We start from the raw sequence: 25,712 nt of genomic DNA on the forward strand, positions 1-25,712 counted from the left end.
AAGGTTCCTGTCTGCGTAAGGGAACAGCAGGCTCTTGTCTACTTATAAGGCATGTTCCTCTACCCAGGTGTTGCCAGCAACCCCTTCACTGGTCAGGGACAATAAGCACACCAGAGCGGACCCGCTCAGACAATACATTTTTTTAATACTGCCTGTTTGTTTACACTAGTATAATTACACTAATGAAAGCATGGTGATATGCCAATCTAATTTAGATTTATTTTCAGATGACACAGATGTCCTAAAGTGCAGCAGTTCTACGTAGCAGTTGGTCTGGGTTGATGCCAGTAAATTAGCAATGTGTGTATAACCATATCTATCTACCTTCTGCAGGAGCAAGACAGTTTGTTTACTCCATAGAGGAAGATGTAGGGGATGATGCAGGTGTAAGAGGATGCAATGTAGCTGGCCACCTCCACCACCAAGGAGGACGTGTGGATGTTGCTGGATATCCTCAGCAGGAGGTGGGTCACCCAGCACACCACAAACACAGTAGCCACAGCCACCACGCTCTTGGCTGCCCTCACCTGAGTGCCTGGGCTGGGCTTAGCTGGAGGCTGGGAGGGCCTCTGGAGAGCAGGTGAAGCTCTGGCTCTGCTGTCCCCACTCTCAACCTGGTAGAGGGGGGAACTGATTGAGCTGTGTACAACAGAGGGTCCTACATAGGGTAGGGCAGGACAGGAGGCACCAGGCAGGTTGGAGCGGATGTCTGTAAACAACGGTGAAACCCTCTGGTTACTGGAACCCTGAGGGCAATCTGGAGAAGCATTTGCAGCTCTTGGTAAATCTGTCTCTTTATCAGATGCCTTGATGCCTGTTTCATCATATTTCTCTGAGGTGTCCATCTTCTCCCGCTTGTTAGGTAGAGCAATATCTGTCCCCTTGTGATGGTCAGAAGTCAGGCCCTTGATACGCATCTGGTTCCTTAGCAGAGTGATCACAATCTGGATGCTGGTGAACACTATACCAGTGACGGGGAGGGCGTTAGCGAGGGTCAGATACAACGTCTCATAGGTCTGCCTTGCCGTTTGGGAGGGAAATACTTCTATACAGTCCTTGTTGCTCTCATTCCCACTCTCCACCTGGACAAAGAAGAAGTGTGGAACACTGAAGACCCCAGCCACTGTCCAGCTTTCAGCCAGGAGATAGGCTACGAGACGGAGGCTATCCAACTGGACCGGAGCTCCTCCGCGTTTCAGAGAGCCCACCAGCTTCTGGTACCAGAACACACTAATAAACAAGGTGGAGAAGATACTGCTGGTCTCCGACAGGTCTGAGCAGAACCAGAACACACTGCAGTAGGCTTCCCCCAGGAACCAGCGGCCAGCAAAGTCAGCCATGGTATCGGGGAGGTCCACCAGGTAGTTGGTGATGAGGTTGGAGATGGCCAGGTTGATGAAGAGGACCTCGTTGGTGTGGAGATGGGACTTAGGTCCGGGGAGAGAGCGTAGACCCAGCCAGTTGTTCCCCAGGATCCCTAGCAGGCACATCAGCCCTCGGATTAAGGCTTCGATCCAATCCGTTGCATCCATCACACCAGGAGCATCTATGTCTGAGCCTTATTTGATGGCTCGACATGTATAAGGGATGTTAATGTCATGCTTCAGGTCCAACCCCACAACAAATCCTTAGAGACCCAACCTCACATTTGCCATACATTTCTTGTCTTCAGTACTTGGAGAGCACCAGAGACTCATCGTATCCCAATACAGAAGAGAAAAACCTAACTGAACTTAGATCAGTGTGAAGGAGCAACCTGACCACCATTTACTGTACTAGGGGTGTGAATAGCCAATGTTTAGGTTGTTAGCAGTCAATTATGTACAAATGTGTAATATTCTATCTCTCACTATAGTGCAACATTATCCATTTCTAATGATACATTTCCATGGTAAAGCAAATTACATTTTTAATCAAGAGTATGGCTATGAAATGAAATACTTGTTGTATTTTTGTTTTGTTTAAAAAACATACACCACGACGTGGTCTAGCCTGCTATAGTGTAGTTTACGTCAGTCATCCTTTCCACCGCGAAAGCCCCACTTATGAAATCAGAGCCTTGATCCGTAAGCCCAGCGCGTTTAGCTGAGTTTGTCTGGACCAGTTGAGACGGTGGGATTTCCAAGACGGGAACAGTTCATTGGACCTTTTCACCATGCATTCGTTTGCATTTGATCCATCGAAAACCAGGACAGAGATCAGGACAGAGAAGAGTGGGAATACATCGTATCGTGGATCATTATTGTATCTTGGTGTAATCGTTTCGTTTGAATAAACTGCTGATGTTTGTGGAAAGTAGGCTACAGAATGCCCACCAGCAGCGATGAGATAATTAAAGCCAGCGCGTTTATTCCGGTGTCCACGGCTGCCGTCCTCCTCGTCGGGTCCACCACTTTATTCTTCGTCTTTACGTAAGTTGACCACTATGCCTCCTTCAGGAAAAGTAGTTTGATAACATTTACATTTGACATTTTAGTCATTAAGCAGACGCTCTTATCCAGAGCGACTTACAGTTAGTGAGTGCATACATTTTTTCATACTGGTCCCCCGTGGGAATGGAACCCACAACCCTGGCGTTGCAAGCGCCATGCTCTACCAAGCAGACACTAAAGTAGGCCTACCCTTTCGAAAGTACAGTATACTATACCATACTTGAAGTGGTCTGGAGATTTGAAGATAATTCAATGGATAATGCAACGGGCATGCACGTTTGCTCCAAACTGTAGCTGTCTCCAGTGAAATATTGTGATAAAATAGGTTCTGTTGCTCACGCACTATGTAAACTAGTATAAACATTTTAAGGCGCGTTCACATTCGGAATTTAGAACATTCCCCAGTGTTTTTGTAGCGTTCAATCTGACAGAAGTTAAATATGACAATTTTTTTGCGGTGAGGAAAAGCAATTTTGTGAAAAGACTAAAAACATGTTTCTGGTGTAATTTTATTTGCATATCGATATGCAATATTATTCATAAAACAGTTCAGCAATACTCTACCCAAAGCTGTCCATTAGTAGTTACCAGTAGTGAAAAAGTACCCAATTATCAGATAAAGGTAAAGATACCTTAATAGAAAATGACTCTTGATAAGTGTGTGAATTGGCCATTTTCTTGTACTGCTAACATTAAAAATGTAACGAGTACTTTTGGGTTTCAGGGAAAATGTATGGAGTAAAAAGTACATAAATTTTTTTAGGAATGTAGTGAAGTAAAAGTACGCTACATGACCAAAAGTATGTGGACACCTGCTCGTCGAACATCTCATTCCAAAATCATGGGTATTAATATGGAGTTGGTCCCCCCTTTGCTGCTATAACAGCCTCCACTCTTCTGGGAAGGCTTTCCACTAGATGTTGGAACATTGCTGCAGCCACAAGAGCATTAGTGAGGTCGTGCACTAATGTTGGGCAATTAGGCCTGGCTCGCAGTCGGCGTTCCAATTCATCCCAAAGATGTTCGATGGGGTTGAGGTCAGGGCTCTGTGCCGGCCAGTCAAGTTCTTCCACACCGATGTCGATAAACCATTTCTGTATGGACTTCGCTTTGTGGACGGGGGCATTGTCATGCTGAAACAGGAAAGGGCCTTCCCCAAACTGTTGCCACAAAGTTGGAAGCACAGAATCGTCTAGAATGCCATTGTATGCTGTATTATATGCTGTATCGTTAAGATTTCCCTTCACTGGAACTAAGGGGCAGCGTTCTGGCATCCACCAAACCCAGATTCATCCGTCGGACTGCCAAATGGTGAAGCGTGATTCATCACTCCAGAGAACGCGTTTCCACTGTTCCAGAGTCCAATGGCGGCAAGCTTTACACCACTTCAGCCGACGCTTGTCATTGCCCATGGTGATCTAAGCTTGTGTGCGGCTGCTCAGCCATGGAAACCCATTTCATGAAGCTCCTGACGAACAGTTATTGTGCTGACGTTGCTTCCAGAGGCAGTTTGGAACTCGGTAGTGAGTGTTGCAACCGAGGACAGGCGATTTTTAAGCGCTTCAGCGTTCTGCGGTCCCGTTCTGTGAGCTTGTGTAGCCTACCATTTCACGGCTGAGCCGTTGTTGCTCCTAGACGTTTTCACTTCACAATAACAGCACTTACAGTTGACCGGGGCAGCTCTAGCAGGGCAGAAATTTGACGAACTGACTTGTTGGAAAGGTGGCGTCCTATGATGGTGCCACGTTGAAAGTCACTGAGCTCTTCAGTAAGGCCATTCTACTGCCAATGGCTATGGAGATTGCATGGCGGTGTGCTCGATTTTATACACCTGTCAGCAACGGGTGTGGCTGAAACAGCCGAATCCACTCATTTGAAGGGGTGTCCACATACTTTTGTTTATATAGTGTATAAGTTGTCCAAAATATAAATTGTAAAGTACAAGGACCCAAAAAAACCTACATAAGTAGTACTTTAAAGTATTTTTACTTAAGTATTTTACCCCACTGATAGTTACATTTCATTGCCTAATATCATGTTGATCCTCTTAATCTGAGCTACTGTAGGCTATTTGAACTTGGTATGGGGACTGTGTTAAGAGACTATTAAACCGTTAGGCCTATGTCTCAGGCCATTTTTTACTTAGGCTAAACTCAAATGTTCAGATGATGATATGGTTCAGTGGTTGATATAATAACTGGGTCCTGATCCAGAAACATCATTATATTATTATTATATAATTTCTGACTCAAAATATCATGACCCCAAACACACCTCTCAGAGCTGTAGCCTACACCAGCATGCCCCAAGTGATGTCACAATTAATTCCTAAATCCCTTTATCTTCTTCCAGAGGGCGATGATGCTGAGAGCTTAGAGTCAGGTATATTTCCTAGAAGTCAGACCTGGTCAGTTTAGAGCAGAACAGGTTCCCGAATGAATCCCTTGTATTCTCAAAACTACCTTTTAGTAGTGTGAGGATCACCGCCAACATTATCCCCTAGATTGCTAGTAGAGCCTGGGTGAGTAGACCTACTACCATAACAGCTGTTAACATTTACATTTACATAATTTAGCAGACTAAGTCCACTGACCCCTGACCCTTGTAGCCAGATATGTCCCCGTTTCCTCCTCTGTTGTTTTCCAAGCAACGTTTCAATTGGATCCTCTAGCACAGTGGTATTCAAACTTTTTCAGCGGGGACACCATTTTTTTCACAATCATTTCTGGGGAACCTACTTCACCACAAATCTAATGACACAAGCTTAAAATCAGTACATTTAGATTTTCATCTCTCTTATCAAAATTAAGAGAACCAATAAATACATTAACTCAATAAAAATGTATTTTTCAACTGCTCTTTCTCAATAACATTTGTTTATTGTCCCATAAAATAATCTGTACTCTTAATGTTTGGTTCCCCCCCAAAAAATATAATTAACCCCAACTTTGAATACCAGTGCTCTAGCATATGTGAAGTTCCGGATTAGGATCCCGATTTTCTGATCAATGCCATTTGATTCCCCCATCCGTGGAACTGGTGGTGAAACTAAGGGTCCAGAATCTTGGAATCTCGCAAGAGGAGTAGAGACCGTTGTCTTCTGGTCAAATCAAATCATATCTTATTTGTCACATGCTTCGTAAACAACAGGTGTAGACTAACAGTGAAATGCTTATTACGGTTCCTTTTCCAACAATGCAGAGTTGAAGATAAAGATAAAAGATAAAATACAAAATAGAAATAGTGACAAGAGGAATAAATACACAGTGAAAAACGAATAACAATAACGAGTAAAAATAACATGGTTAAATACAGGGAGTACCAGTACCGAGGTGATGTGTAGGGGTACAAGGTAATTGAGGTAGCTACACTCTTAGAAAAAAATGTTTCAAAAGGGTTCTTCGCTTGTCCCCATAGGAGAATGCTTTTTGGTTCCAAGTACAACCCTTTTTGGTTCCATGTAGAACCCTTTTGGGTTCCATGTGGATCCCTCTGTGAAAAGGGTTCTACCTGGAACCCAAAGGGTTCTACCTGGAACCAAAAGGGTTCTACCTGGAACCAAAAAGGGTTATTCAAAGGGTTATCCTATGGGGACAGCCAAAGAACCCTTTTAGGTTCTAGAGAGCTCCTTTTTTTCTAAGAGTGTATGTACGGATAGGTATGGGTAAAGTGACTAGGCAACAGGATAGATAATAGATAGCAGCAGCATAAATGGTGAGTGTGAAAGTGTGTGTGTGTGTGTGCTTGTGTGTGTGTGTGAGTGAGTGAGTGTTTGGCATTAGTATGCATGTGTGTGCATGTAATGTGTGTGTGGGCGTATGCAGTGTGTGTGTGTGTTGGGGTGTCAGTGTAAGTACTGTATGTGTGAGTGTGTTGGTAGAGTCCAGTGTGTGTGCATAGAGTCAGTGCAAGAGAGTTAGTGCAAAAAAGGGTTGATGCAGGTAGTCCGGGTAGCCATTTGATTTGTATTTACGTTTACATTTTTGCTATTTAGCAGTCTTGTTTAGCAGTCTTATGGCTTGGGTAGAAGCTGTTCTGGGTCCTGTTGGTTCCAGACTTGGTGCACTGGTACCGCTTGCCGTGTGGTAGCAGAGAGAACAATCTATGGCTTGGGTGGCTGGAGTCTTTGACAATTATTTGGGCCTTCCTCTGACACCGCCTGGTATAGAGGTCCTGGATGGCATGGATGGCAAGGAACTCGGCCCCAGTGATGTATTAGGCCGTACTCACCTACCTCTGTAGCGACTTTCAGTCGGGTGCCTTGCAGTTGCCGTACCAAGCGGTGATGCAGCCAGTCAAGATGCTCTCAATGGTGCAGCTGTAGAACCTTTTGAGGATCTGAGGGCCCATGACAAATCATTTCAGCCTCCTGAGGGGGAAGAGGTGCTGTCATGCCCTCTTCACAACTGTGTGGGTGTGGACCATATTAATTCCTTAGTGATATGGACACAGAAGAACTTCAAGCTCTTGACCCGCTCCACTACAGCCCCATCGATGTGGTATTCAAGGCTTTGAGCTGAGCTGTCAAAGGGTCTGTTACTCCTCCAAGCAGCCCCCACCTGCGTTTAGCCTGTCAACTTCATGACCCAGTGCCCTAGTGTACTCATTAGACTACATGTACATCTGATTAACTTAACTTTTTTAAAAGGGTATCTCCTCAGTGATTATACAGTATGTGATTATGCATTGAACTGTCACACAGAGAAAGATCAAGAAAGTTATGTTTTCTCTGAAAGTGTCAACGGTGCATATAAGAACTGAATATAAGAATTGACATGACCATGTCTACTGTATACCCCCAATTTGCAGTACATGCTGGTTGGAATGAGGAATTCTGGAACTCTTTAGGGGAAAAACATCACAATGGAACATCTGATAAGAAAGTCAACTCATCCCATTTTATTGCAACTCTTGGCTACTGTTGTAGCTGCTGCTGTTGACGTTTGATTGCTACTTTTCAGTGTCAGTGGCTCAGTTGTAGTATGCCAATCCTATCTCTTCACATACTGCTGCAAGAGGTAAAAAACACATAGGCTTGTTTATTATCTTGGGGGCCTGCTGTTGTTATTGACTGATTCTGTTTATTTTATTTTATTGGGATTGTAAATACTGTGTTGGTATTTGCAATCAGATGATGGATTCTGCTGCTGTATGTGGGTGACATCCCTCTGGGCAAAACTGGTTGAATCAACATTGTTTCTATGTCATTTAAAAATATGTGATGACGTTGAATCAACGTGGAAAACTGATTGGATTTGCTCAAAGTAATCAACGTAAGGGAATTTAATATTTTCTTCACCCAACTTCTAACTTAAATCCAATGACAGGGTGCAATTTTTGGTTGATTTAATGTTGAAATCACTTTAGTTGACAACTTAACCAAATGTAAATCAAAAGCAGTGCGGGGGGCTGCCTTAATCGATATCAATGTCATTGTTGCCCGGGAGCAGTCGTTGGGGGTTAACTACCTTGCTCAAGGGCAGAACGGCAGGTATTTTCCACCTTGCCAGCTTGGGATTCGAACCAGTGACCTTTCGGTTACTGGCCAGCCCAACGCTCAAACACTTAGGCTACTGCACTGTGGCTGCTATTGCAGATTTCTCTGAAGATTGAAGATCACCAACAAGAGAGAAGAGAACTTTCTAAAAACGTTCCCAGTGAGAGATTTCACTATAATAAAAAACAGTGTCTACAGTACCTTTGGAAAGTATTCAGACCCCTTGACTTTTTCCACATTTTGTTACGTTACAGCATTATTCTAAAATTGATTAAATAAATAAAAATCCTTAGGAATCTACACACAATACCCCATAATGACACAGCGGAAACAGGTTTTTAGAAATACAGAAAGACCTTATTTACATAAGTATTCAGACCCTTTGCTATGAGACTCGAACTTGAGCTCAGATGTATCCAGTTTCCATTGATCATAATTGGAATGTTTCTATAACTTCATTGGAGTCCACCTGTGGTAAATTCAATTGATTGGACATGATTTGGAAAGGCACACACTTGTCTATATAAGGTCCCACAGTTGATAGTGCATGTCAGAGCAAAAACCAAGCCATGAGGTGGAAGGAATTGTCCGTAGACTTCCGAGACAGGATTGTGTCAAGGCACAGATCTGGGGAAGGGTACCAAAAAATGTCTGCAGCATTGAAGGTCCCCAAGTGGCCTCCATCATTATTAAATGGAAGAAGTTTGGAACCACCTAGACTCTTCCTAGAGCTGGCCGCCCGGCCAAACTGAGCAATCGGGGGAGAAGGGCCTTGGTCAGAGGTGACCAAGAACCCGATGGTCACTCTGACAGAAGCCACTCCTCAGTAAAAGGCACATGACAGCCCGCTTGGAGTTTGCCAAAAGGCACCTAAAGGACTCAGCGACGATGAGAAACAAGATTCTCTGGTCTGATGAAACCAAGATTGAACTCTTTGGCCTGAATGCCAAGTGTCACTTCTGGAGGAAACCTGGCACCATCCCTACGGTGAAGCATGGTGGTTTTTCAGCGACAGGGACTGGGAGACTAGTCAGTATTGAGGCAAAGATGAACGGAGCAAAGTACAGAGAGATCCTTAATGAAAACCTGCTCCAGAGCGCTCAGGACCTCAGACTGAGGCGAAGGTTCAACATTCCAACAGGACAACGACCCTAAGCACACAGCTAAGACAACGCAGGCATGGCTTTGGGACAAGTCTCTGAATGTCCTTGAGTGGCCCAGCCAGAGCCCGGACTTGAACCCGATCGAACATCTCTGAAGAGACCTGAAAATAGCTGTGCAGCGACGCTCCCCATCCAACCTGACAGAGCTTGAGAGGATCTGCCGAGAAGAATGGGAGAAACTCCCCAAATACAGGTGTGCCAAGCTTGTCTGAATACTTATGTAAATGTATATTTCCATTTTATATTTTTTATAAATTAGCGAAAATGTCTAAAAACCTGTTTCTGCTTTGTCATTATGGGGTATTGTGTGTAGATTGATGAGGGGAAAAAACAATTTAATCAATTTTAGAAGAAGGCTGTAACATAACAACATTTGGAAAAAGTCAAGGGGTCTGAATACTTTCCGAAGGCACTGTATGTCTGAATTGTCTATTCCATGGACAGCCATTCCTCATAGATAAGGTCATGTTGAAACAGAGCGGTCTGGCCCAATCACACATGCTCTTTGTTTGCCCTTTCACTCAGGAAGCAGTGGAGGCCCTTTCATCAAAACTTTGCAGGAAGCGCATTTATTTTCTTGGACATGACCATAGATCTTTGGGAAGGACCCTTTGCTGTGAATTATATAATTATTTGGCAGCAGCAGAAGAAATGGAATCTGGAGGGACAATCTTTTTCCATTACATCATATGTAGGCCTACATCACTGTTAGACAGGCCTTTACCTAGAGAAGGACTGGTCAATCTGTGTTCGTCTGTTTGTATGTTCTGTCAGCAGGGACAGTGTCTGTGTTCCTTTAAAAGCAGAGATGGACAGATGCCAGCTCCTGTCGGTGTCTCGACCAAAAACAAGCCCACCTTAGTACCACTGAGGGAAAGGGACCTTGGTTGTCTCCCGTCATAAAATCAACCTTGGTTCAGCCTTGGTGCTATGTGCTTCTGCAGGGAGTCCGAAGGGAATGCCAGTCAGACCTCATGGTTACTCAGGTTGTTACTTAGAACAGGTTCATGTCAAAAGAAAGTGCCCAAATGCATCCCCAGTATTTTAGTGTCGAGAGCAAGCTGCAGCAGTTACTGTGAGGTATCAAAGTACATGTCTCACAGAGGCAAATACAAACTGAGAAACTGGCCCGTACAAAATGTAGGACACTTTTTGTTATCAAGACAAATATCCTCCTGTGAAGTTGGCAAAAGTTAGCAAGGGTAGCACTGAAAGTAGGAACCTTTGGTCCTCCTTCGCCTGATAAACAGCCTCATTACTGAACTAAATCAGAAACTTCCTGCTTTTGTTATCTTTGCTTTCAGAGCTACTGTGTGTTTGTGTTGCATTGTTCTCTGGCGGCAGGTAGCCTAGTGGTTAAGAGACGTTGTGCCAGTAATCGAAAGGTCGCTGGTTTATGTGTGTCGTGTGCAACAACCCTATTCTCCTGTAGTCGCTCTGGATAAGAGTGTCTACTAAAATGTAAATGTATAAAATCAAATATACTTTATTATATACTGGGTGGTTCGAGCCCTGAATGCTGATTGGCTGACAGCCGTGGTATATCAGACCATATACCACGGGTATGACAAAACATTTATTTGTACTGCTCTAAATTACCAGTTTATAATAGCAATAAGGCACCTCAGGGGTTTGTGGTATATGTCCAATATACCACGACTAAGGGCTGTATCCAGGCACTCCGCGTTGCATCGTGCATAAGAACAGCCCTTAGCCGTGGTATATTGGCCATATACCACACCCCCTCAGGCCTTATTGCTTAATTACTCCATGCGAGATGGACATTTGTCTTCAGCTTTTATCCAATTCACAAAAGACATACAAAGGCCAAAGGGCCTTGTATAAGGCTACAGAATGTAATGTTGTATGTTTGATTTTTGGTGCAGTGGAGGGAGTCCTCAGGTGTTTTTTTATAAAGCTACATTCATTGGACATTCAAGCATCACTAAACGTTTATAGTGTTTGGTACTAACGGTAGAACCACAAACAAGCAAAGATTCTTACAAAGGGTAACTTCAAGGGTGTTTCCCCGTAACAATTTGTCAGTTATTCTCAACATTTGATGTAGCTGAGATGTTGTAAAGTTCTGTACGGAGAATCCTTCTTGACCTTTTACTTTCATTCTGAGTTAATTATGGGACCATGTGCAGAGGGGAGGAGGTCAGATGTGATACACACCCGTAGTGGGTCAGATATTTATAGAATAACACTCCTCTCCATCTCTCCCCACCCAAACAAACATTTAGTTTTTCGCCCACATACACATCGATCCCTACACATACAACACTATTATATGTAATAGAAATACATAGTTGATATTCAAGCCATAGTTTTTATAGTTCAATTAAGTAGTCTCTCCAAACCGTCTTATAATAGTGTTATGTGTTCATTAAGTGTAATCAATTGTGGCTAAAGCCAAGTCATACATTCCACACCTTCCATAGGTCTGATGATCATATTTTATTCAACATGTCTAACAACATTCACATTTTCCATCCATGAGATGTTCAAGGAGCTGCTCTAATGCTCTCCTCTGCTTGCCGCTTGACCGATGCAATAGTGGTGGTGTTGACTAGCTTGACCCACAGCTGGGCTCTACTCAGGCAGTCTCAGCAGCAGCAGCAGCTTACCCTTCTGGATGATTTAATACAGCTCTGCTGTCTGTTTCATTAGGCGCAGGGCAGGGGCTTGTCTACCGGCCTGGCCACACTGCAGCGTGAAGAACTCTCCATGTGCTGTGCTCCAGATGGTCACAAACCAATGATGGGCCGGCCAGCAGGGCCACTCATGCAAAGGCTTCCATAGAAATAATCCCTTGATAAGGAAACAATCGGTCGCGGGCCGACCCTTCGCACTCATCCCAAATGAGTTTGACAGATTTCTACTTATTTGGAACGCAATATCATTATCTTCCATACTGTGCTCATGTTGTATTGTTTTGTGATGGATCCATTATTTGACAGATGGGTGAAAGGGGAAGGGGATTTGACCAGCTAAATCATTCATTAAAAAAAGATGAACAGTGCCAGTATACTTATTCCTAATTGCCTTTATGGCTCCTCGTTTTCCACACTACCCATTGGTCTTGCTGGTATAGGAAGATGGTGAAAGTGGTATGCAGGCACATGAACACCACTCCAGACTGACTGGGCTTGATCCCTACTATTTAGTGCTGCCCAGCTGGAAGCTACCCCTGAATCTGCCAATTTAATCCACATTTCCTATTTATACTGTAGGGTGGCTACACTTGCAAGTACAGTATACAGTATATATACTGGGACAAGTACAATATGGACTCTGTGTAGTACAAGGGTACAGTATAATGCACATATCCATGTAATCTAGCTCAGTTATGACAATTTAAGTACATCTCAAACATGACCACATTTTGTGAAACGTTGCTTCAGAGAGGACATAGATATAAATCCCCTCCTCCAGCTTTGGGAACCTACTGTTCTGTTCCCCTCATTCATATGGATTACTCAGTAGTACAATTAGGTGTTAATCTGTTTCAATTAAAGGCCCAGTGCGGTCAAAAATATCTATATACACTATCGTTCAGTTTGGGGTCACTTAGAAATGTCCTTGTTTTCAAAAGAAAAGCAATGTTTTTGTCCATTAAAATAACATCAAATTGATCAGAAATACAGTGTAGACATTGTTAATGTTGTAAATGGCTATTGTAGCTGGAAACTGCTGATTTTTTATGGAATATCTACATAGGCGCACAGAGGCCCATTATCAGCAACCATCAGTCCTGTGTTCCAATGGCACGGTGTGTTTGCTAATCCAAGTTTATCATTTTAAAAGGCTAATTGATCAGTAGAAAAACCTTTTGCAATTATGTTAGCACAGCTGAAAACTGTTGTGCTGATTAAAGAAGCAACTTATCCAGAACGCTGCAGCCCGTCTGGTGTTCAACCTTCCCAAGTTCTCTCATGTCACCCCGCTCCTCCGCACACTCCACTGGCTTCCAGTTGAGGCTCGCATCTACTACAAGACCATGGTGCTTGCCTACGGAGCTGTGAGGGGAACGGCACCTCCTTACCTTCAGGCTCTGATCAGACCCTACACCCAAACGAGGGCACTACGTTCATCCACCTCTGGCCTGCTAGCTCCCCTACCTCTACGGAAGCCCAGTTCCCACTCAGCCTAGTCAAAGCTATTCGCTGCTCTGGCACCCCAATGGTGGAACAAGCTCCCCCACGATGCCAGAACAGCAGAGTCACTGACCACCTTCCGGAGACACTTGAAACCCTACCTCTTTAAGGAATACCTGGAATAGTATAAAGTAATCCTTCTTCCCCCACCCAGCATAAAAAATGAAAAATGAAAAAAAGGGGGTTGTCCCACTGGCTATCATAAATTGAATGCACCAATTTGTAAGTCGCTCTGGATAAGAGCGTCTGCTAAATGATGTAAATGTAATAAAACTGGCCTTCTTGGGATAAGTTGAGTATCTGGAGCATCAGCAATTGTGGGTTCGATTACAGGCTCAAAATGGCCAGAAACAAATAACTTTCTTCTGAAACTCGTCAGTCTATTCTTGTTCTGAGAAATTAAAGCTATTCCATGCGAGAAATTGCAAAGAAACTGAAGATGTCGTACAACGCTGTGTACTACTCCCTTCACAGAACAGCGCAAACTGTCTCTAACCAGAATAGAAAGAGGAGTGGGAGGCCCCGGTGCACAACTGAGCAAGAGGACAAATACATTAGGGTCTAGTTTGAGAAACAGATGCCTCACAGGTCCTCAACTTAAATAGTACCCGCAAAACACCAGTCTCAACGTCAACAGTGAAGAGGCGACTCCAAGTCAAGTCCTAGGCAGAGTTGCAAAGAAAAAGCCATATATTTCCACACTATGAGGTTGGAATAATACTGTGAAATTGTGAAAATGATGATAATGCCCTTTTAGTGTAAGAGCTGTTTAAAAAGACTGCCTGAAATGTCAGCCTGTTTTGGTGGTAGGGAGTTTTGGCCTTCCATGGTGACATCACCATACAGTAAATTAGTTTATAGACCAATAAGGAAGAGAGTTCCAAACCTCTCTCAGTTTTCCCCACTCAGACCACTCCTAGACAGTCCTAGCAAAATTATTGCTTGAGAAATTGCTCTTTGCTAAAAAGCTACTTTTTTTCTCTTTTTGACCATTTTAATTGAAAACTATCACAGTAAGGTACTTAGTTGTTACCCAGAAATAATTTGATATTGAGATAAAAACGGCTGCATTGGGCCTTATAGAGGAGCACTATTCTGACAGATCTTCAGATACAGCTGTTTTCTCCAGTACAGAACTGTACTGTACTTGCCTTTGAAGGCTGTTTGTCTTTAAAGGCAGGCTTGTCTGTTGTAGCTGTATAGGTAATGGAGTATGTATGGTTTACTTCATCCTATAGGCATGGAATGGGGTCTTTTGGGCTGTGTGGTGTGATATGTGCTGCTGACCGCTGACAGCAGGTTCTGTGTGTTTGGCGTCTGATGCGAGGATGCCACCATCGTGGGCTGGAAGAGTTGTATGTAATCCAGAGTCCCTAATCCTGGGATTATTGGGATTGCAGCTGGCATTGCATTACCAGGCATTCCTTCTGGGGTAACTACCCTTCCCCCACACTCTCATCCTTACTGCGGCTGTTCTGTTGGCGTTGGGGGCTTGCACTGGGTTGGGCTGGGCTGGGGAAGGGACTCTAAATTTGGTCAGAATTTAGTCCGTTTCACAGTCCTCACAGTCACGGTCAGTCTAAAGACATTCCATTGGAGTTCAGTTCACACATACAGTGCATTCAGAAAGTATTCAGACCCCTTAACTTTTTCCACATTTTGTTACGTTACAGCCTTATTCTAAAATTGATACAATTATTTTTTCCCCTCATCATTCTACACACAATACCCCATAATGTCAAAGCGAAAACCAGTTTTTTATTTATTGACATACGTATTCAGAGCCTTTGCTATGAGACTCGAAATTGAGCTCAGGTGCATCCTGCTTCCATTGATCATCCTTGAGATGTTTCTACAACTTGATTGGAGTCCACCTGTGTTAAATGCAATTGATTGGACATGATTTGGAAAGGCACACACCTGTCAAAATAAGGTCCCACAGTTAACAGTGCATATCAGAGCAAAAACCAAGCCATGAGGTCGAAGAACACAGTGGCCTCCATCGTTCTTAAATGGAAGAAGTTTGGAACCACCAAGACTCTTCCTAGAGCTGGCCGCCCGGCCAAACTGAGCAATCGGGGAAGAAGGGCCTTGGTCAGGGAGGTGAAGGAGATGATAGGATGCCAGTTGTGATAATGTAAGAGGCCCAAAGCTTTTCAAGTGAAGATAACATCTTCACAGCAGCATGGCTTTGGACTAAATTCAACTGTACAATACATTCAGTCTTAAAATCCAGATATTGCATAGGTTACTCATGCTGAAATGTAATCATTATACTGTAATCCACTGTGTCTTTCATCTGTGTCTCCTTCAGGAACCCTGATTAATGTACAGAGCCTCTATTTAATCTCACACTGTAGATATATAATCATGGCATCCTCTCAGCAAATCTAATTCTCTAGTTTTAACCATATTTGCTTTATGGCAGTGCAAACGCCGTCAGACTGAATTTGGCATCGGCAAGTTTGGCAACTAGTGTACAGTGAGGGAAAAAAGTATTTGATCCCCTGCTGATTTTGTACGTTTGCCCACTGTCAAAGAAATTATCAGTCTCTAATTTTAACTCGCCGTGTTTGGAGGAGGAGGAATGCTGCCTATGACCCCAAGAACACCATCCCCACCGTCAAACATGGAGGTGGAAACATTATGCTTTGTGGGTGTTTTTCTGCTAAGGGGACAGGACAACTTCACCGCATCGAAGGGACGATGGACTGGGCCATGTACCGTCAAATCTTGGGTGAGAACCTCCTTCCCTCAGCCAGGGCATTGAAAATGGGTCGTGGATGGGTATTCCAGCATGACAACACACGGCCAAGGCAACAAAGGAGTGGTTCAAGAAGAAGCACATTAAGGACCTGGAGTGGCCTAGCCAGTCTCCAGACCTTAATCCCATAGAAAATCTGTGGAGGGAGCTGAAGATTCGAGTTGCCAAACGTCAGCCTCGAAACCTTAATGACTTGGAGAAGATCCGCAAAGAGGAGTGGGACAAAATCCCTCCTGAGATGTGTGCAAACCTGGTGGCCAACTACAAGAAACGTCTGACCTCTGTGATTGCCAACAAGGGTTTTGCCACCAAGTACTAAGTCATGTTTTGCAGAGGGGTCAAATACTTATTTCCCTCATTAAAATGCAAATCAATTTATAACATTTTTGACATGCGTTTTTCTGGATTTTTTGTTGTTATTCTGTCTCTCACTGTTCAAATAAACCTACCATTAAAATTATAGACTGATCATGTCTTTGTAAGTGGGCAAACGTACAAAATCAGCAGGGGATCAAATACTTTTTTCCCTCAATGTATGTTTTGGACAGTAAAACAATACAAATGTATTCAAATACATTTTCCTGCTGAGACAACCAAATATTTATGATAATGACTGTTGATTGATCCCTACACTGAGCCTGAGGGCTATAGATTTATGCCCCTTTGAACACATTCAACCTAGGTATATTACTGGGTGTGTGCTGTGTGTATACTGTGAGTGTAATGTGTGTGTATTGTGAGTCCACTGTACTGTATCTTGTCTCTGTCCCAGGTGCCCGTGGCTGGCAGTGACTGTGTCAATCTACATACCACCATGCAGTGCCATCCTGTTCTTCCTTGTCTTGGCCAACTTCACCATGGCAACCTTTATGGATGCAGGCGTTCTCCCAATGGGTGAATAACTACTATACAATACACTAGTCTATTCACTACTATAATTTACAGTTGGTGGGCATGTAATTGTTCAACTGTATTGAATTATTGTCTACTAGTTATAACATACTAGCTAGTGCATTGGATTTATTCTTGAATAGATTGATAAACTATGCCAGATTTATGTTAGTAATGATAACATTCTGTCTGAGAAGGAATTTGAAGAGATACATTGACATACCCCACGCCCAGTGTTGTGCCATTGGCCCATAGTTCATGTTGAGCTGTGTGTTTGTGTTTCAGCTAATGAGGACGAGGACAAGGACGATGACCTCCGCGCTCCTCTCTACAAGAACGTGGACGTGAAGGGTGTCCAGGTCAGGATGAAGTGGTGTGCCTCCTGTCACTTCTACAGACCTCCACGATGCTCCCACTGCAGTGTCTGTGACCACTGTGTAGAGGTGAGAGGGAGGGAGGAGGGGGAGAGGGAGGGAGGGATAGAAAGCGATAAAGGGAGAGAGGGAGGAAAGGAGGAGTGAGACAGAACAACCAAGGGCTGGTGGAGAGGGGGAGGGATGGTAGAGAGGGGGAGGAAGGGGAGGGAGGGTGTGTTGTAGTGGTTGAGGGGGAAGGGAGGGGTGGGATGGTGTGTTGTAGTGGTTGGGGGGGTTGTAGTGGTTGAGGAGGATGGTGGGTCTCTGAGTAGGGTCAATAGTGTGTGTGTGGCTGTAGGGTAATGTTGGGTAGGGGAGAGAGAATGATGAAGGGATAGAGGGGGAGAGAGAGAGATCACATTAATCAGGTTAATCCCTTTCCCCCAATCCTTTATTGTCCCTGGAGCAGAGAGAGACATTTTAAAAGGTTTGGGACAATCTGTGTGTGCAAACTGAGGTATATTAAGCCAGCTCAGTGCATATTAACATTTGTATGATAGTTGACTTCTGATTATAAAGTTTTTTCATTGTCCAGGCATTATCAATACCATGTGTATGTGGCTAGCTAGACCACTCCAGAATACTGTTTGTAGTATGTATGCACAATGTTGGACAGAGTCATGTAAAGTAGGCTGCTACAATATGTTGTCATAATTCTCAGAGTGATTGAATGTTTTATCTAATGTTGTATCCCATTGTGTCATAACCGCATGCAGGACTTTGACCACCACTGTCCCTGGGTGAACAACTGTATCGGGAGGCGGAACTACCGCTACTTCTTCCTGTTTCTGCTGTCACTCATGATGCACATGGTGGGCGTGTTCTCCGGTGGCCTGCTCTACATCCTACACCATCAGGAAGACCTGTGGAAGCTGCACTGTACTGTCACGTATCCTTCCTTACACACACTCTGTGTACTGTGTGTGTGTGTGTTCATACAGTATGTGCAGTATGATCATGGTTATTCATTTCTAAAGCTTCCTAAAGAGAGCTGTTGAGTCTCCTTGACTGCTGCGTCCAGCCTGGTGGTGATGAGTGTGTCAGGCCTGTTCTTCATTCCTGTCCTGGGCCTCACAGGGTTCCACCTCTATCTGGTGTCTAGGGGCAGAACCACCAATGAACAGGTCAGACAAACCCAGGGCTGTACTTCACTCCATGTAACTCATGTTTTTAAATGACTGGATAAAAGGTTTCTGCACTACATAATGGGGTGATGCTAGGTTGAGTCCTCACTTTAATGATGAAATTGTTGCTTACTTTTTCACAGGTTACTGGGAAGTTTCAAGGAGGGGTCAACCCTTTCACTCGAGGTTGCTGTGGCAACTTGAAGTATCTCATATGCAGTCCCATCTCTCCAAAGTAAGAAACATTTGACGTTTTATGTAAACATCATGTACAGTACAATATTGTCAAGGTCGAGGTAAGGAGTAGACCAAGGCGCAGCGTGATGAACAAACATGACTTTAATTAGTTAAAGCACGAAACAAAACAAGAAACGACTCGTGACGTCCACGGTATCAATGACCGAACACGGAACAAAAACCCACAACCACAAAGGGAAAACATACAGTTTAAATATGGCTCCCAATCAGAGACAACCAGCCAACAGCTGACACTCGTTGCCTCTGATTGGGAGTCACTCAGGCAAACATAGAATACAACAACCTAGAATGAACACCAACATAGAAATACACACATAGAAATGAACACACCCTGGCTCAACATAATGAGTCCCAGAGCCAGGGTGTGACAGTACCCCCCCCTAAAGGCGCGGACTGCGACCGCGCCTCAACTAAACAAACCAAGGGAGGGCTGGGCGGGCATACCTCCTCGGCGGCGGTTCTGGCTCCGGCCTTGACCACCACCCTCCAATACACCCCCCCATAGTACCCCTGGTCCAGTCTGGCCCCGCCGGCTGGAGCAGGACTGGACTTAACAGGAGCGATCCTTACCAGGCTGTCGACTCGCACCCCTGGCTTGGTGCGTGGAGGAGGAACGGGCCTTACCAGGCTGACGACGCGCACCCCTGGCTTGATGCGTGGAGGAGGAACGGGCCTTACCAGGCTGACGACTCGCACCCCTGGCTTGGTGCGTGGAGAAGGAACGGACCTTACCAGGCTGACTACTCGCACCCCTGGCTTGGTGCGTGGAAGAGGGACGAGCCTTACCAGGCTGACTTCTCGCACCCCTGGCTTAGTGCGAGTGGCAGGAACAGGCCGGACCGGGCTGGCGACGCGCACCGTAGGTTTGGTGCGAGTGGCAGGAACAGGCCGGGTCGGGCTGGCGACGCGCACCGTAGACTTGGTGCGGGTGGCAGGAACAGGCCGGACCGGGCTGGCGACGCGCACCGTAGGTTTGGTGCGAGTGGCAGGAACAGGCCGGGTCGGGCTGGCGACGCGCACCGTAGACTTGGTGCGGGTGGCAGGAACAGGCCGGACCGGGCTGGCGACGCGCACCGTAGGTTTGGTGCGGGTGGCAGGAACAGGCCGGGTCGGGCTGGCGACGCGCACCGTAGACTTGGTGCGGGTGGCAGGAACAGGCCGGACCGGGCTGGCGACGCGCACCGTAGGTTTAGTGCGTGGAGCAGGGACAGGCCGGGCAGGGCTGTCGACGCACACCGTAGGCTTGGTGCGTGGAGCAGGGACAGGCCGGGTCGGGCTGGTGACGCGCACCGTAGACTTGGTGCGGGTGGCAGGAACAGGCCGGACCGGGCTGGCGACGCGCACCGTAGGTTTAGTGCGTGGAGCAGGGACAGGCCGGGCTGGGCTGTCGACGCACACCGTAGGCTTGGTGCGTGGAGCAGGGACAGGCCGGGCTGGGCTGTCGACGCACACCGTAGGCTTGGTGCGTGGAGCAGGGACAGGCCGGACTGGGCTGGCGACGCACACCGTAGGCTTGGTGCGTGGAGCAGGGACAGGCCGGACTGGGCTGGCGACGCACACCGTAGGCTTGGTGCGTGGAGCAGGAACAGGCCGGGCTGGGCTGTCGACGCACACCGTAGGCTTGGTGCGTGGAGCAGGGACAGGCCGGACTGGGCTGGCGACGCACACCGTAGGCTTGGTGCGTGGAGCAGGGACAGGCCGAACCGGGCTGTGGAGACGGATAGGAGGCCTGGAGTGAAGAGCGGCCACCACCCGTCCTGGCTGAATGCCTACCCTCACACACTCTGTGTGAGGCATCCGCACAGGACGTACAGGGCGGTGAACCCCTGGCCTGGTGGTCTTCTGGATCCGCCCCCTTTTCTCCTCCGTCAGCCCCGTCGTCCATGCCGTGTGCCCCCCCCTAAAAATTTTCTGGGGTTGCCTCACGACCGTCCGACGACGACCCTGATCACGCCGTTGCTCCTCTCTCCGTCGCCTCTCCACTGTCTCACTCCATGGCCGGCGATCCATCCCGGCCAGGATTTCCCCCCAAGTCCAGGACCCTTTACCGTCCAATATCTCCTCCCATGTCCAGGCTGCCTGCTCCTGGACACGCTGCTCCTCTTTCGCCAGGGCCTTTCCCGGCGCTTCCTCCCATGTCCACCCCAAGGGCTGCCCCTGGACACGCTGCTTGGTCGTTGCATGGTGGGTTTTTCTGTCAAGGTCGAGGTAAGGAGTAGACCAAGGCGCAGCGTGATGAACAAACATGACTTTAATTAGTTAAAGCACGAAACAAAACAAGAAACGACTCGTGACGTCCACGGTATCAATGACCGAACACGGAACAAAAACCCACAACCACAAAGGGAAAACATACAGTTTAAATATGGCTCCCAATCAGAGACAACCAGCCAACAGCTGACACTCGTTGCCTCTGATTGGGAGTCACTCAGGCAAACATAGAATACAACAACCTAGAATGAACACCAACATAGAAATACACACATAGAAATGAACACACCCTGGCTCAACATAATGAGTCCCAGAGCCAGGGTGTGACAAATATAATGTAAACTGCTCTTAAATTGGAGCTCATTAACTCATCTGTTTGCTTGGACCATACCAGGTATACAGCGAGGCCCATTAAGAAATCAACAGTTCGCATCATGCCTCCTTTCCTGAGACCAGAGACTGACAGACAGATACCAATTATTAAGGTCAGGGATAACAGCGTCCAGCATCATGATCTCCAAAATAAAGTAAGTCTGTCTACCCCAAATACCCTCAGAAGGGAAGATCCCCTATTCAGAGACACATACAACATCATTATTAAACTTCATCAGCAGATCAGATATAATGAACTGTATTTCCTTCTCTTCTGCACTCAGCGCCCGTCCACTGATGGTATGGATGAGCCAGATATTAAACGTCTGAACACCCCACCACCGCTGCACCCCAAACCAGACCCCAAAGTGCTGAAGAGCCACCTAGCAGCCCTAGAGGGTAGGGTCACATTACTAATCTGACAACCAAGTATACAGTATCTGTATTTATGCACCTCGTATTATAGATGACATGAGGAAACTATCATGAAGAAACTTACATTTTACATTTTTACATTTTAGTCATTTAGCAGACGCTCTTATCCAGAGCGACTTACAGGAGCAATTAGGGTTAAGTGCCTTGCTCAAGGACACATCGACAGATTTTTCACCTAGTCGGCTCGGGGATTAGAACCAGCGACCTTTCGGTTACTGGCACAACGCTCTCACCCACTAAGCTACCTGCCGCCCCGTGTGGCCAGTCTGTTAGAGAGCTCTCAAACCACACTTGAAACAGTCCAGAAACCCCACAAACGGTCATCCACTGCTCTCATCACTGCATCCTGGTGGCGACATTATTCCATGAACCATGAAAGGCTTGTGTTAGATGTTAATTCCACATACATTACTGTCTCTCTCTGGACTAGTTCAGTCACACTAGACATTATGGTCATTTATTTCACATTTCTATTAATATGAATCCTCCTTCCGCTGTGTTTCAGTTCCAGAGAGTGGTCTTCATCCCAAACCACTGATTCCTCCCCCTGGGCAGATCCTGCAGCAACTCAGGCCAGCACTGCAGTCCCCCTCCAAGGCAACACCCCCCTCACCTATCCAACAGGTCAGTCATATCATTCACAATAATGACATCATTCAGATGTGCATTTCTTGCGCTGTGTTTGGAGCTGTTTCCACAGATCATGGTTGTGTTTTGTGGTTTGAGAGCTCTCTAACAGACTGGCCACATGGTTCTGTGTTCTGTTGAGCCCTGGCAGACTGTTGTGGCTGTGTTGTGTTTTGAGAGCTCTCTGACAGTCTGTTATATGTTGTGGTTGTGGTTGTGTCTAGGTGGCTGTGGCACCAGAGCAGCAGGGGGGCAGCAGTAGAGGTCATGACTTGTCATCAGAACCCATCCTGGCCAGAGTGGACCAGCAGCTAGCCTTCCAGTCGGGTCCAATGTCCAGTCTGCACCAGCTCAACTTTCTCACCCTCAACTCCCGCTCCCTCACCCTCAAACACGCCTATCGCCACGGCAACAAGCTGCCGGCCTTGCACTCAGAGGGTCTGATCTCCCACCAGGCGTCTCCGGGCATGTTCCCCCCTCACAACCCCCTGTCCAGCCGCAGCAGCCTCTCCTACGACAACCTGGTGAACCCAGGTGACCCCAACTACCTGCCCCAGCGAGGGGGACCCCCACTTCACTACCACCCCCACTCTGATGGCAGTGTGCTGCAGCGGCCCACTCCACACGTCTACAGCCCCGTGTTCCTGGGGGTCAGCAGACAATCTCCCCAGCCCAGGGACAACTTACCCAGGGACCCCTCTCTACGGGACCTCACCCCTCAGGCCCTCATCTCCCGGGACCTCACCCCTCAGGCCCTGATGCACAGGGACCTCTCCCCACAGACCTTGATCCATCGGGAGGCCTCTCCGGTCCACTATGATAACCTCTCCAAGTCCATCATGGCCTCCATCCAGGAGCGGCGGGAGATGGAGGCAAAGGACAGGATGCTGCGGATGCAGGCCAGGTCCCAGGCCCTGTATGGCTGCCCAGACATGGGGGTCTACGAAATCCCCAGCAGACGCAGCCTCCCTGCAGACAGCATGCGCCCCCCAGGGTCCCGCGCCCCCACCCCGCCCGCATACGGCTCCAGGGAGTTCATGATGAGCACTGGTATTTTGGGGTACGGGGGTACGAGGTCGCCCCTCTCCAGCGCCTCATCGTCCTCTCTGACCCGAGCCCCCAGGACTTCCAGCTCCCCCCTGCAGAGCAGCAGTAGCCTACAGAGTAAGGGTCGTTCCCCCTCCCCATCTTATCTCCCTCCAGACAGGCAGGCCCTGCCCTCACCCTCCTCCTCCACCCTGCCCCAAACCCCCTCCTCTTCCTCTGCCCCATACGTCCCCCCAAAACACCCCTCACTCATCTACGCCATGGAGGGCAAGAACTCAGCACCCCTGGCTGTCTCCAAATAGGAAACATTGAGTCTTCCTGAGGGTGTATGCAGCCAGCCAGCCAGCCAGCCACACCACTCTGCAGTGTTAGCCTGTATATCCACAACTTCCCAGCAAGGTGTAGTAAGTGTGTCTGTGTGGGAGGGTGTGGGAGTCGAGAGGACATCTATGTGCAGTTCTGGGAATAATTTCTACAGATATTTGCACTTGGTCCTCTTGGTAGACAATGGTGTGTTTTGAATAAAGAGTGAGTGTTAACCAACGCCATATGCAGATATCTGATTCTCAGGACAGTGGCCAATTGGCAGAAAGTTGTGCCTCCTCATGTAGTCAAAGGAACCAATAAGCTCAACTAGAACTGAGGAAATGTACAGAAGACTTATCTTTGATTGTTGATATATGTGTTTTGGTATATGTGTTTTGATATATGTGTTTTGATAATACTTTTGAAAAATAATGTTATGTGATGATGATGAGACATTCTATTATTTTGCATCTGTAGAAATCATGCTTTACTAATATTTCGTAATTGTTTTGACAAATAAAAAAGTTACTGTTTTGTTCCTTTTTCTGTATTAGTTGTTGTTCTTGCCACCGGCTTCATGTCCACATCCCAGTTCAACCCCAACCCTAACCCTTGCTTCATATCCACATCCCAGTTCAACCCTAACTCTTGCCTCAACCAGAACCCTAACCCTAGCTTTATATCCACATCCCAGTTCAACCCTAACGCTAGCCTCAAACACAACTCCAACCCTAACCCTAACTCTGGTTTATCTTACTTTTATCCTACGTTTGTCTTTGTACCTGTAAGGTACTGGAGCTTGGCTCCACCTGGGTCTCCCTTTGACACAAGGTGCAGGAACCCAGCTCAATTCAGCGTTTGTACAGGATAGTACGACGAAATGGCACCCCCTAGTGGACCTATCTGTGAGTAGAATATATAAAAAATCCACAAGAGTATTTGAGTGGGTATAACCTATATGCCCACTCTTTGATAGTAGGCTTGCTGTGCTCAACTAAAGATTTCAGAGAAGTATGTATTGGATATCCTAAACAAATCAAGCCTTCAGTATTGAGTTACTGTAATTCCACTGAGATTGTGTTTTGGACCAGCATTCTGATGCTGTCATATTTCTCTGACTGCCAGTGATGGTTGCCATAGCCACAGAGAGATTGAGGCAGTATTCTAGAATTGCAGGACTGCAGTGAGAAGTACTGAGAACATCATCAACCAGTTACACAGGGGTCATGTGCTCATAATACAAAGGAAAGTGGAATGAACAGCCTTTTTTAACAGTGGACTATCCCTGCTACAATCTTTCCGTTTCTATGGTTCTGCAGTTGGCAGCAGTCTTTTCTCTCATTCCTTTTATCACAGCACTGTGTGGCATCACAGAACATGTGTTTTGTAAATGCATGTGTCTGGGAGTCCCAACCAATGCACTATTATTGACCATTCATCTCTTATTAAGGTTAGAACATCACATAACAAACAGCTCCTGGTCTCACCGATGACTGTCAAGTTTTTCCACAGTTTCCCCCCCCTTCATTTTACCCATCAATTTTTGTATATAAAAATTATACTGTTCTTCAGACTTTTGTCCTTTCTTCTTCTTCTTCTTCTTCTTCTTCTTCTTCTTCTTCTTCTTCTTCTTCTTCTTCTTCTTCTTCTTCTTCTTCTTCTTCTTCTTCTTCTTCTTCTTCTTCTTCTTCTTCTTCTTCTTCTTCTTCTTCTTCTTCTTCTTCTTCTTCTTCTTCTTCTTCTTCTTCTTCTTCTTCTTCTTCTTCTCTTGTGTTCCCCTCTGGATCTCCCCTGATTATGAGATGGTGCTCACTAACACCCTAGTGTGTCTAATCACGAGTGTGAATGAGCTCTTTTGATCTTCACCAAGCTTGTAGGAATCATGATTGACACGTCAACTGTCTGAAGTCTAGCGATGGGATCGCTTTAAAAGCTATTGATCAAATATTAATCTTGGTTTTCCTGCCTCTCTCTCTCTCTCTCTCTCTCTCTCTCTCTCTCTCTCTCTC

General features: G+C 46.2%; 2 protein-coding genes across 2 annotated transcripts; one reads left to right on the forward strand and one right to left on the reverse strand.

The window, feature by feature from the left end:
* Positions 1 to 282: 282 nt before the first annotated feature.
* Positions 283 to 1,551, reverse strand: LOC121573851 (rhodopsin-like). The gene has a single exon (XM_041886194.1). It carries the CDS (start codon positions 1,530 to 1,532, stop codon positions 321 to 323), a length of 1,212 nt encoding a protein of 403 aa, XP_041742128.1. The 5' UTR covers positions 1,533 to 1,551; the 3' UTR covers positions 283 to 320.
* A 37-nt stretch (positions 1,552 to 1,588) lies between these two features.
* Positions 1,589 to 24,199, forward strand: LOC121573850 (palmitoyltransferase ZDHHC8B-like). The gene is made up of 10 exons (XM_045222725.1): positions 1,589 to 2,411; positions 16,789 to 16,910; positions 17,193 to 17,350; positions 18,040 to 18,212; positions 18,345 to 18,447; positions 18,591 to 18,682; positions 21,311 to 21,443; positions 21,573 to 21,687; positions 22,229 to 22,347; positions 22,575 to 24,199. Exons 1-10 carry the CDS (start codon positions 2,308 to 2,310, stop codon positions 23,697 to 23,699), a joined length of 2,244 nt encoding a protein of 747 aa, XP_045078660.1. The 5' UTR covers positions 1,589 to 2,307; the 3' UTR covers positions 23,700 to 24,199.
* Positions 24,200 to 25,712: the final 1,513 nt, after the last annotated feature.

Source organism: Coregonus clupeaformis, chromosome 9 (genome assembly GCF_020615455.1).
Source record: "Coregonus clupeaformis isolate EN_2021a chromosome 9, ASM2061545v1, whole genome shotgun sequence".
Lineage (NCBI taxonomy): Eukaryota > Metazoa > Chordata > Actinopteri > Salmoniformes > Salmonidae > Coregonus > Coregonus clupeaformis.